The 13,716-nt window shown below is 39.0% G+C and overlaps 1 protein-coding gene across 1 annotated transcript in view; it reads right to left on the bottom strand.

The window, feature by feature from the left end:
* Positions 1 to 4,882: 4,882 nt before the first annotated feature.
* syt6a (synaptotagmin VIa) overlaps positions 4,883 to 13,716 on the bottom strand; it is an 88,076-nt gene continuing 79,242 nt past the window's right edge. The window contains exons 6-7 of the mRNA XM_005448832.4: positions 12,873 to 13,023; positions 4,883 to 9,190 (exon numbers count right to left, since the gene is read on the bottom strand). Of these exons, the coding sequence (XP_005448889.4) occupies positions 9,119 to 9,190; positions 12,873 to 13,023 (223 nt within the window). The 3' untranslated portion in view covers positions 4,883 to 9,118. The remainder of the gene's footprint in view (positions 9,191 to 12,872; positions 13,024 to 13,716) is intronic.

The raw sequence follows: 13,716 nt of genomic DNA, 5'->3' as shown, positions 1-13,716 counted from the left end.
CAAGTCAACAACTTAGAATTTCTCACTGTCTTCGAGATGCGTTGGAAATGACTGTGTGAATTTCTGCAAAAATAAAATAAAAGGAGGTCCAATGTAACCTCTACCAGGCAAAGCTGACACATTTTAAGGAATCCACACAACTGGAATTTTTAGTTTTTGTCATATTTCTGTTTGCATAAAATCTAAGCTGAGACGTGTAATACCTTCAGTGTGTCCTGGGTGTATTCTGGGGGCTCATGCCTGGAACAACTTATTTAGGAGTTGCCCAGGAGGCATCCCACCCAGTCAGGTACCAAAACCGCCTCAGCTTCACAGAGATGATTCATATCATGAAGAAAATCATCTGCCATTTCCAGTTTAATAAAACACACAGATTAAGCAAGCGCAGGCTTCACAATCTTTGTCAGGGTAATGAGCAACTAGTTCATCAGTTGTTTTGCTAATACACACCTTAATCTTCATCGATATATTTAATCCCCAATCTATGTCATACAGTGCTGAAGACTTAATTCAACTTGGATTTCTTTAAATTCTTCTATTGTCATCCCCTTTTTTTTCTGAGCTCAATGCTTTACTTTTGATTTTAATATTTTAATATTTTAATCAAACTGGCTATTAACACATAGTTTTATGTGCAGTGAGGTAATACTGTTATTTGATTGTAAAAAAAATTCCTCCGTCACTGGTCATTGGCAATTCATGGTAAATATGATGATCACTGGATTAATTTATTACACGTCCTCACCAGAAAAATGAAGATGTCCAGCAAGATGCAGGAGACTGTCAACATACATAAAAGAATAATAGACGCGCAGCATAAATCAGTAAGACTCTAATCTTGTCATTTTGCATTAAAAAGTAGAACATTGAGGGTTTTTTTTAATTTTGTTTTTTTGGTGTAGGGGGAGTCATGTTGTCTGTGCGCCTTTCTGTTACCAGTTTTTTAATAAAATTAGAAGTTCTTAGGTAGCCCATTCTTCTGTTTGTGATGTTTACTGGTGGCTGGAAAGCAGCTAATATGTGAATTAATATCTGGTGGTAATTTTGACTTACACCCAACCAGAAATAAAAAGTTTAAGACAGGCAGTAGTGTTATAATCTGTCTGATTTTCAGAAATACAATCTAATGCTGATGTCATTCATTGCTGAACTGAACCATTTTATTTGCTTGGGGGACTGAAAAGTTAAGACGAATTCAAGCGCCAGCTAATCGAACATAGTTTTTCTTTAAATGCCCCAGTGCTGCCAGCAGCCAATCAAAACCCATTATGTAATTATCCAGAGAGTGGGATAATTGCTTATACAGTCTAACATCTCAATAAAGGGGAAGTTGATTATTGTATCTTGCAATCACCCTATTTTACACGAAAAGGCTTTGCTCATGCTAACTGATAATGGAAGCTCAGTTAGGTGAGCTGTGAGTGTTTCGTAGTTGTTGCTACGATGATCATGTGAGCAAAGATGCTCCCCAGATCTCACGTGCTGAAACAACATGTGTGCATGAATCTTCAGTCCTCCAGAACAGCGTTTTAAGTCAAGCTACCTTTGGTATGTCCCTTTTTTTAAGCAGGTCATTCTGCATATTTGTTTTGGCAGATGTCGGATTACACTCGACGCATCCCCCAAAGGTCTCCTGGGATCAAACCAAAGATCTTTTGCTCTTGAAGTGAATGTGTAAACCAATGCACCATGCAGCCACTACTGAACCACACTTTAAGTAACAATGATAAACTAATATGGTTATGTTTTTAGACCTCCGACATCAGCGTAGTAGAACTATCAGTAACAGTTCTCATGAAAATGCTAGAGAACACCTCTGAGGGTGATCTGAAGAAGTGGCCTGTAACAAACTCGCAATAACAAATTCAGTTAGTGAAGCGTGAAGAGGTTATTATTTCTCTGCTCTGTTTCTGCTCTTAGAAAAATGGCATTGTGTTGTGGATTCTTGAATAATACGTGCTCAACTGTTGCAATGTGGAGTGCTAATAAGCAGAACACTTCCTTTATAACAAAAGAAAAATCAATGAAGTAGCCAAACATGCTGGTGGACATTATTGGAGGCCTTTTCTTGAGGTCACCTTCCCACTACTTGGTGAAAACCTGATTATATTGACCCCTTATTACTCATTTTTTACACTCTCACAGACACGAATCTGTGAGGCTCATTATTCCTGCAATGCAACATGGATAACAGTCTCCCAAATTCACTTAAAGGAAATACAGTATATACAGAGCTTAGCTACTATTTTAAATATAAAATGACACAAAACAAACAAAACCATGAAAATGCCATTCAGTTTAGTAGAGCCTGTCAAGTCCTAACTGCTGTGTGCTGTGTGTGTGTGTCCACCCCTCATTTAATTCGACCATTTGATTCAGTCGGAATCCCATTTCCTCCGTGCTCAGTCCTGCTTGTTAAGCCGCTGGCTGTGTTGTCATTATATGGTGTGTTTGCCAGAAAATTCTCAGCACAGAGCCTATTTTGCAGAAGTCTTTTAATCAAAGAAAAGAAAATCATGTCACAGAACTGATAACACATCACGCCCCATGGGAGAAAAAAAACAACAAGCAATTTTCTGATGTGGATTTTCAGACTTGTTAAGACAAAAAGAACGCGGTGGAAATACTGTATGCCATTTCAGTTTTTTACACAATGGTTCACTCAGCGTTTGAATCTCCATAATGATCTAAATTCTAAAAGGAACCCATAATAGACATTTGTCTGAACTAACATTTTCTCAAACATTTCTATTATTACAAATACAAAATGCCCGATAAAAAAATTGGAAATTCAGTGCTATCGTAACAGTTGGAAGGGATATGAGATCATATCAAGAAACATTACAATATTAGGCAAAACCAGAAGGTCTTTAAACAGTCCATAAACTGAGGCAATTGATTTAACAGATTTTATCTACTATGAAAACACACCACATTGTTAGACCATCATAAAGCACGTTTTATAAAAGAACAGAAACTACATTATAATATTTCAACACATGTTTCAGATTTTACATTTAAATAAGATATTAGAAATCGATGAATATTGGTGTTAGTCTACAGAGGAATTTCACCATTGAAAACTGCGTGGATGAGAGCAAATTTCAGACATCTGTGAAAGGGGTGTAGATGCTATGATGGATTACGCCAAGCACAAACAATAATGCACTGACTCACTCTCATGGTAACAAGTGCCAATTAGAGAAATGCCACTGCTCTATAGATACTGACCTGTCCACCCATCAGCTGCCCCCGCTTTGTCATCCCAGCCTCTTACGGAAATACAGCAGCATTAAACTGCTCTCTCTGGGTAAACTTCCCATGAAGGAAATGACTAAAACAGGCCCTACTCGGTCTGCTGAATCCATCTGCTCATGTCTTGATATCCGGACCCAACTTTTCAATGACATTTTCACAGACTCTGTGATAAACAGCATGTTCATTGTGCAGCAGCCTGCAACTGAGTTTAAGTATTCCTTTCCCAGAGATGTCTAGACGGTTGTGTGCCGTTGCCAAGAACATTGTTAAATATGAGATTAAATTTGCTGTAGGCTGATGTTATAATGCAAAATTACTATTTAATAAATGGTCCTCATGTCAGAAAAAAAAATTATCTGTACAAGCCCTACCAAATATAATCTTTAAATGTTGTCTGTCAGCCTCCTTGCTTAACATTTACTCTGCATATTATCATGTCTGGGCTAAATGTCCTGATTTTAACTCCAGAAAATTATGAAATAAATTTTTATTCTGGTTATAAAGGTAAAAAAAAATCCTAATTATACAATATTAGTATAGTTTTAGTTAAACTTTGTTTTTGTTTACAAGGAGTTGTGTATGAGCATGCAACAGGGAGGTAGAAAACCACAGAATATCTTTATTAACAAAGGTAACTTGTAGTGATATAAAATAAGAATATGGTTGCCAGAAAAAACAGTAAAATAGGTGACTTTTTTTCACAAGTTTTGCTGGATAGCTAGCGCTCATAACCAGAGATAAATTAACATGAAAGTCAGGTTGGTATGATAAAGGAGTTTCTGTGTGATCGAGGTCCACGTTAAAAAGCAGATGCACAAGTGGAAGTGGTTAGAAGTAGACTAAAAACACATCCTTAATGAGAGCAGTCCAGAGGTTCACCAGAAAGTAACCTTGAAGGAGAGATTGGCCCATTAAAAAAAAAAATCTGTATATTGTGGGGGGTGTCCAAATTCATAGGTTGCATCCTCCTGAAGACCCGGCCTTCGCGGTCTACGTGGGCCGGGTCCTCCGAAGGCCGGGTAGGCCGGAAGTGAGCGGCTGTGAAATTTGACAGTCCAGCCTTCAGTTTTGCCTCACCGCTGTCTCGGTGGAGTTCAATAAACTCAGCCGTCTGCTCCTTTCTATCTAATATATAACAGGACACTGACACTGACGTAAATTCTCGATCATTCACACTTCTGTTTAATCAGTTTTCCGTTTGACGTTTATTCAGCTGTGTGAAAACTATAACTTTAATCTCAGCCAAACCAATTTTCTCACGAACAAATAAACAAAAAAGCCAAACAATAACATTTTAAAGTTATCTAAGTGACTTATATATCATGTTTAACCTGAGTAGCAGACCGCGGGGGGGGGAGGTTTGAAAATGATGTGCGGGGAGTTCGCTGTTATCGCCCCGGCTAGCTATCGAGCTGGTGGGTAACAGACGCCTCCGAAAACGTCGGAGCACTTTTGCAGATATGTGATATCTTGATAAACCGAGCAGATATTTGAAGTTTACACACCTACATTCTCGCCTGAAAATATCTTAAAAGTATATTTTGTGACCCAGAAAGCGTAATAAGAGTAATATTAAAACTTAGTAGCGGCCGCCATTGTTGAAAACTGGAATTGGCTGGGCTGCGCTATGAATTCTGGGATATGGTGGACCACGAAGGATACACCCCACCCATCCCTCAAATTCGGGGAAAAGGAGGACGCACTTGTCGGCTGCATTCGGAGGAGTCTACGAATTTGGACAGCCTTTGTCGCGTCTGTGACATAATCGGCCTACTAAGGCAGCCTCAGGAGGATGCAGCCCATAAATTTGGACACCCTCTATATGTATAGCTTTTTTCCCCTCTGCTGTAAAAGGCTGATGGAGTTTTGTCGTCACCACACCTGGTGGGCGGGTGGTGTGAACATCTAAGTCTGTTAATGCGATAACTCAAGAATCACATGACGTAGGAGCTTCAAATTGATATCATAGGATCATGTACAGAAAATCTTGTATAAAGTTGAATTTTGGTGACCTTGACCTTGGAGTCAAGTTTTCTGAAAATCTTGTGAATGTGGTAATTCAAGAAGGAAACCTGGGATTTTCTGATTGATACCATCTACAAAAAATCTCGGATGAGTTGGAATCTCAGTGGCCTCGGCGTAAAGGTCCATGACGAAATATTTTCAGTTAAAAAACTGCTTTTCATCTTAATAAGTGTCAAACTTGATCATAAGAGAGCAGAATCAAGGCCATGCCGGCAACCAGCTAGGAACCATGAAATGGCTTGTATTCGTTTTATGTGATACCGCAATTTGTGCTTCATTTTGCCATCTGCCCTGAATAAAAAATAAATAAATAAATTAAAAAAAAACTGCCTGCTGCTGCATACTATTTATCAAAGGTGTTTTTACAAATGCACTAAAAGTTCTGGGTGCTGACATTTTCTAACTATTACATGATAGAGAATCTGTAAAAGCTCAAATATTTGTTGCATTAGATGATCTTTAACCTGTCAGCTCCTCAGTACAAAGTCTGTATGATAATTGATTGTGCTAATTTGAGAGTAATGCAGCTAACAGTCCGGAAGTTTCACGGCTTGGGAATGGTTGTAATGTCTCCTGCATGATCTATCTAGTCAGCACCTTTGTCTAAACCAAAAGGAATCATTTTTGGGAGTGACAGAACTTCAGATTATGTCCTATTGTGTGATCCATATGAGAAAGGACGGCTTAGATAATTTCCTGAATTGGTTCTCCTGGCATTGTTTAAGTACTTGTGAGAAAACTAATAAAGTTACAGAAGTCAAGGCTGAAGAATTTTAAGAGTTAACGTTTGGGGATCAAACAATAGACTGTAAATAAAAGATGGACGTAGCCTCCTGGTTTGAAAAGTGAAGCCAATTTGGAAAGTGCCTTAAACAAGTTTTCTTCCAATAAATAGTAAAGGCCGACTCATCAGGTTGCAAGTCTACAGGAAGAAAACTCCTTCTGCTCACTGAGTCTCAGTAAATCTCTTGTCAAATTTGCCACTAGCATTTAAAACAATGAAACAGAATGTGCTTTATGTTGGCCTAGGCTATGATTGATGAGCAGTGTTTGGGTCATTACTCCAAAGTAATACATTACACATTTCTCATTACTTTCCTCATAAGTAATGTAGTACATTACATAATTACTCATTCGGGAAATTAACTGGTTACACTACTTGCTAAATTAATTTTGTGTTTTCCTTTAATAATCAGCTAACTATATAAACCCAAAGCTATAATGCACAAACTGACACAAATCCCTCTCCGAATGAGGACACACATATCAGATCTGCCTTTTAGTTTCACCTATGAACACAGAACTGACAATGTGCTTTCTTTGCTAGCTTTTGCATTAGCATGCTCAGTGCAGATGCCTGCAAAGAGCCAATGCTGTGTGAGCAGTATAATGTGGCTGTTTCTATTCTAGATGCAGTTTGCACTTTGCCATTGCGCTCTTGCTCTTTCATACAATAAAAATAAAAGGAATATCCAAAGTTCCACTCCTTAAATGATGTAGACCATTCTGAGATTATCATTCCAAATCAGCTGATTGTTGTGTAAATATACATTTAAAAAGCCATGTTTGATTTGTTTTTGTTTTTTAACTCTACAGAAAACGTGACGCTTTGGAATGTAACTAAGTAGTACTACTTATGTAAGTAGTACATAAATGTAACTGTAATGTAACTACTGAATTTAGTACAAGAATATGTTACATTACTGTGATACTGAAAAATGCTATACTAATATATAATAATATTATATAATGTGTTACTTTGGAACATGGTACACCCAACACTACTGATGAGTCCCTATGAGAGTGGAGTGTTCCTCAGTTTCTCAGCATCATCCACCCCTCTCTCATCACATAGGGCTCCAAAACACCAACATGGTGATGGTAAAAATGGGCAGCTTTAAGCTTCACAACAGCACTTTATTAACCAAAGGGTCGTATCACGTTGGCTGCAGACATCTTTTATATACAGTGTATGAGCTTAACATAATTGGATATAAAAAAACGAGTTTATAACTTGTTCAAGTAAGTGCTTAATTAAGCTTACACAAATTTAGTATCCACTGTATGTAAGGGTTATGAGGGAGCTTGACTGAAATTGCATCATCAGCACTTGTGCAGCATTGCAGCTGCTAGTGTTTAAAGTCAGTACGATAAAGCAATGCAATGATCCGTTCAAAACTGTAACTCGGTATAATGTCTGGAGTAAAAGGCAGTTGTATCAAACATATCAAAGGTGTATACTCCATAGATACGCAGACTGCATCCATCATCTTTTATCCAACTAAAACTTGAGTTACTGTAAAGAGAGCCAATAATAACCAGGGACCAATCAAATGAATAATACTGATACAGATCAAACATTTTCTTACATCAAATATCCTCCAAATGCCACATATTACAGATCCAGCATAATTTATCCCTGTACATGAATCCAGCAGTATAATTAGACAGCATAAACATCAAGAAAGTTGAATGTTTCTAAAAAGGAAGGAATTTCTTCTTTTTTTTCCATTTAGTATTTTAAATCCTTACCACCAACAAGGCTACATAAATTTAAAGTCAGTTTTTTTTCATCATTGTATTTCTCTTCTGTTTTTTTCTGTTTAGATAAAACATACATACGGTAACCAGCAGATGCCTGTACATAAAGCTATACACATCCACCAAAATCAGATGAAAAAAACAAACATAAAAACACAATATGTGACAAAGAAGTGTTTCTGAAAAGTGTTTTTCTCTGAAAGAAAACATGAGCGTTGGTGTGAGCTTTCACCTGGAAGAGAGGGTGAGATTGCAACATCAAACAGAGAAAGAGGTAAGGGTGTGTAAAGTGTGCTCGCATTTTCCCTGTTTACAGAAACCCTTGCAGCTCCCTCTGTGAAAACTTTTGTTTGTCAAAATTATATTTTGTCTTTTAGAATCTGGCTGTGCCTTTGTGTGGTAATTTAAACTCCTACCTCTTACGCTGAAAATGGACAAAGACCCGAAAAAAATCTGCAATGCAGCCAATTTGCTCTGCTGTGAAGCCCAATAATCCTGCAGCTTTTTCTTCTTTGTCATGTAAAATGTCTGCTTTTGAAAACACACCAAAGCTGCAGTTTGTCAGGCTGACAATATATTAGTTTCAGTCTGATCCCGCCTCTCCTCAATAAGATGGAGATCTGATAATTGCTTCTGTTAGTGATGAAAGTGGAAGTACAGCAAACTCAGCTGGAGCATCACAAACAATAACGAATGGTGGAGTGGTTTTATATCTAATATTTCCAAAATGCTACACTCAGCATCGTTTATTCTTATACAGCTGTAGAGTTTTGAAAAAGCTTCAGATCTCTTAAGGTCTTCTCCTTTTCTGCTGAGGCCGTGTCCTCAGCTTCCCTCTGCGAAACCTCCACTGCTTTCAAGGAGTGATATCCGACTGAGCTTTTTTATTTTTTTCATCAAACGTCTCTGCAGTGCAATGTTGAATCTTCAGTGTTTGAAAAGTCTCCCGTGAGGACACCGGAATCAGCTCGTCTCAGCTCAGACGGCTCAGTATCTGCAGACTGCATGTCCGCCAAATGACTTCGGCCCATCAAAACACCCACATTTGAAATTGAGGACCCTAAATTTAACCCGAAAACAGAGTTGGTTTTACACAACTAACTGACTGACGGTAGTCCGAGATCAGTTCTTGGGAGTGCTCTGGAACTAGACTCGAGGAAGGGAGAAACAGAGAGAGAAAGTGGGAGAGGGAGACACGCTGGGGTTGTATTTCTCCTCAATCAGACAGACAGGAAGTGGTTTAGCAGGAGGGCGGAAACCCCCTTCTGGGCTGCTGGGTCACAGGTGGCTCTGCTCAGGGACTGGCTGGGGGCCTGGGTGAAGGGCAGGAGCCCTGGCTGTCAAAGCTGGCTGTCCTTGCCTTCCACTACAGGGCACACAGACACAAGGCAGTGATTCATGGCACATATGTCGCTTTGCTCACTTTCAATATCGGCCAAAACAAAGGTGTCAAATCAGTGTGTCAGAACGTTCAGTAAGTGATAAAAAAGTAGCATGAAACCTCGACTCTAAACATGCAAAATGTCATCATCGTTTCTTCTTCTGTGCCTTAAAATGCTCAATTTAAAACAAAGAAAGCTCCCTAATCACCTGCACCTTATTCCCCAGAACTTTCTTTTATTTTCATTTTCTTGAAGCTATTTTCCTGAAAACTTTCTTTAATGATGCAAAATGCAATAGAGTCACATCTAGCTGTAAAAGGCCTTATGATTTGGCTGCAATTATAATAGAAATAAAGAAAGCCACAGTTATTATCTTTAGTGCTGGCTTGTGTATAATGAAATTTGCCTTTAAATATCCATCAAGTTTTGGAACGGCAATTCCTATAACGCTTTGTCAGAATTAAACACTGAATTTGTTGCCATGGGTTCAGCAATGCTCTCACTACTTCCTAAAGTTACCATGGTTTTTAAATTTGCTTCATGTGTATTCTGATTGATATTTGCTTTGTAGCTGCATTTGCATTGAAAGTGGACATGGTATGTGTTTCCTTGGTTCTGTTTTTTTATATGCTCATCAGCCAGTTGATTAGGTACACCTTTCTAGTACTGGGTTGGCCGTCCTTTTGCCTCCCATCACCTACAAATAGGTAATGGAAACAATCCTCAGAGATTTTGGTCCATGTTAAAATGATAGCATGACACAGTTGCTTAATACACTTTGTTGGTGTCACATTCTTCATGGGAATCTCCCATGACTGTGGAGGCCATTCAAGTACAGTGAACTCATCATTATGCTCAGGAAACCAGCTTGAGATGATTTGATGAGCATGGCGTGTTATCTTACGGAAGTAACCATCAGAAGATGGGTAAACTATAGTCATAGGGGCATAGACATGGTCAGCAGCAATACTTAGGTTGGCTGTCGGGTTTATAAAATGATCATCTGTTACTTGGAGCCCCAAAATGTACCAAGAAAATCTCCCCACATCAGTACACCACCAGCAGCAGCCTGAACTATTGATACAATGCAGGATGCTGTTTACATCAAATTCTGATCCTACCATCTGAATTTTGCAACAGAAATCGAGACTCACGAGACCAGGCAACCTTTTCCCAAATCTTCTTATCCAATTTTGGTGAGCCTGCCTGAACTGTAGCCTCAATTTCCTATTCTTAGCTGCCAGGAGTGGATGAAATGCACAGAGTTTGTTCTAGATTAAGAACCAGCACAAGCCTGGTGGGAAAGCTTTAGTAGAGATGTTATTTGAGTTACTGTTGCCTTCCTCTCAGCTTAAAGCAGTTTGGCCAGTCAGCTCTGACCTCTGGCATAAACAAGGCATTTCTGCCCAGAGAATTACCGCTCACTGGATGTTTTCTCTTTTTTCTGAGCATTCTCTGTAAACCCTACAGATGGTTGTGAGGGAAAAATGCCAGTAGATCAGCAGTTTGTGAAATGCTCAGACCAACTGGTCGGGCACCATCATACCATTATCATTGTCACTTAAATAACCTTTTATCTCCATTTTGATGCTCACTTTCAGGTTCAGCAGGTCCTCTTGACTGTGTCTACATGCCTAAATGAGTCGTTCCTATGTGATTGGGTGATTAGGTATTTGTGCTAATGAGCTGTTGAACAGGTGTACCCAATGAAGTGGCTGGTAAGTGTATATACAAAGGGGAAAGGCAAAGGATAACTTTTGAATAAAGCCTTTATGTAAGTAAGCTGTTCTTAAAGCTCAGTTTCATTTTTCTACTCTTGGCTCTTTGTGATGTCAGGAGGAAGGGATTTCTGTAATGTACTAATCTGAGCCAGTATGAGCATAGGAGACCAACCCAAGTACAATTTAAAAATTCTATTGTTGAGGATCAGCCAATCGGAAGAAGGTTGGCTTAACGAGAAGCTCATTAGAGACACCAAAGCCCGGTATAAGAAACGTAGGGATTACTTTCAGTCTGAGATTGAAAATATGGAGCTACAGTCTTAGGATAACAGGCACCATCTGAATAAACAGGAAACTTTAAAAAAGTAACAACGATTAGAATATTTTACAGGAACAAAGCAAATATTTTCCATGTCATTATAATCTTTGGTACACATGTAGCATAATTCCAAGTTTTGACTTCCTACTTGTGAGGTACACATAAAAATTAAAACTGTGCTACTTTTCAGTAGGGATGGGTACCGGTTCTGACATAAACGGTACATTTCAGTGCTTTATTTCGGTGCTTTTTTCTTCTTCTTGAGATGTCATACAGTTTGGATTGTAGCCAATCAATTTACCTTTCCAAGGATAGTAGGCGGGCCCAGGTACGTACGTTCTTTTAGAGCAGAGTTACAGATTAAAAACGCAAACGGCGAAGCAGTCAAAAGTCTGGCTGTACTTCACAGCAAAAGATGCAAACTCAGCAGCCTGCAACAAGTGCTTTAAGGTGATACTGTGCAAAGGAGGAAACACCTCGAATCTGATTAAACACCTGGTGACGCATAGCGGTTTTTTAAAAGCTGAGAAATGCACCGTATTAGATAAACCTCACATCGAGCACATCTACTGCGGGTGGGTTGCCTGTTATCGGACCCGGAGTTAGCAACATCCCCCAAGAACCCGAAGAGTAGAGTCCTGGTCCCTAGCCCTGCCAGTGTAGTGGAAATGATGACGGATGATGATGGCAGCAGCAGCCGTTCTTCTCTGCGTGAGTAGCTTAATGTTGTTCGTGTGTAATTAACGTTGAGTACGCTAACCACATCATTACATTAATGCATGTAAGATGAACTAGCAAACACCGTCGCAGTTACATGCGGCTGTCTTCTTGTTTGATAGAGTGAAACCATATGTACCCTATAGCTGCAGAAAAGGCTAACATTGTTATCTTTTTACAAAAAAAAAAGCCCAGCTAAACATGAGAGACTTCTAAAAATAAAAACATGAGAGGTTTTTGGACAAAGTTTGTGTTCTCCATTCTTTAAGCACCGGTTCGAGCACCGTTTAATCACCAGCACCGTTTCAAAAGTACTGGTTTGGCACCGGTATTGGATAAAACCTAAACGAAACCCATCCCTACTTTTCAGTCGCTTCTTAACTTCTATTTGTCAACATCTTACTTGCTGATTGTGCTAAGCCCATTTATCTATTATTATTTGTTGTTTATGCAATACTAATGCATGTGCAGACAGCTATCATTGCACTAATCTGTTGGTCAAGAAGAGTTCCAGGTCCAGGAAGTCCAGGTTTTACAACAATCATCTTTTTTGGTGGTTTATGGATTTTTTTTGCTTTGGTTTTTAGATATATCAATATTCTCATAAAGAGTATACTTAATTACCTCATAAGCAGTTTTCCAGTGGCTGCTCCAAAGTGTACTGATAAATGAGCCAAATTAGACAAACAACTAATTTAAAGTTAATTTGCAAAGCGCTCCGCTCCGTGGACCTGTTGCTCAAACCTCAAGCAGCATCTTTCTTCAAGTCTCTCCTTCAGAGCCCTTCGCAGTTTGAATCCTCTTCCATATAGCAATGTTCCTTAAGTAGGCTGAGAATTACCAGCTAAGTCCCCTGATTCCTCATCCAAAATCATAAACACGTACAGAATAATCCACCCTCAAACTTACCTCCTTCTCAGATTTTTTGGGCTCCAGCAGGGGGTGCCAGTGTGCAATTGGCTTCCGCGGATAGGCCAGCATTTCGTTCCAGTGGTCCCTGCCAAGTCCCTCAGCACTGCATCCAACTCTCATCACACCAATGATCTCATTATGACCTACCCTGTAGGGACACACACGCATACTGGTATGAATACGTCTGATTTAACTTGACATGACGTCTCATACACATTGTTTATAACTGTAAGACGCCCATTTTGTAATCAGAGGAGACACAAATCTGAGTGTGGTTGTCCCCCTGATTGATGCGGTGGATCTGCAGCTGATCAGCTCTGTGGCAGAAGAACTGACTCGCTTCAGAGCTGATCGCTGCTCTGTTAACAATGTGAAGTGTAAATGGAGGAAACACATAATCCCCAAGATTATTAGCAGCACTGGATTTTCTCCTTGCATAACAGCAGACTGTAAATAAAGCACTTGGGGCCACACCTCTAATCCTGGTACTGCTCTGTTAATAAGAAAGACAAAATATCTATATATATATGTGTGTGTATATATATATATATATATGTATATATATATATATTTGTTTTTTTCCCCCATCAAAAATGTCTCCTACTTCACATGAAGTAATTATATGATTACTGGATCCTGATAACTTTTTAAACTATTGCAGTCAAAAAGAAACACAAGTTTGTGTTTTAAATAGACTTTATACACCGGGACTATAATATATGTGCATACAAGACTAAAAGCATCTTCAGCTCTACTGGACCAGTAGGTACAGGATTATAAATGAGTTTATAAGAGAAACAAGTCAGGTGGAGACTAATTTGGAGGCAAAGTTAGGGCAAAG

This window comes from Oreochromis niloticus, linkage group LG20, assembly GCF_001858045.2.
Source record: "Oreochromis niloticus isolate F11D_XX linkage group LG20, O_niloticus_UMD_NMBU, whole genome shotgun sequence".
In the NCBI taxonomy this organism is placed as follows: domain Eukaryota; kingdom Metazoa; phylum Chordata; class Actinopteri; order Cichliformes; family Cichlidae; genus Oreochromis; species Oreochromis niloticus.
The sequence above is the reverse complement of the archived record's forward strand: the minus strand, read 5'-3'. Positions and strand labels throughout refer to the sequence as shown.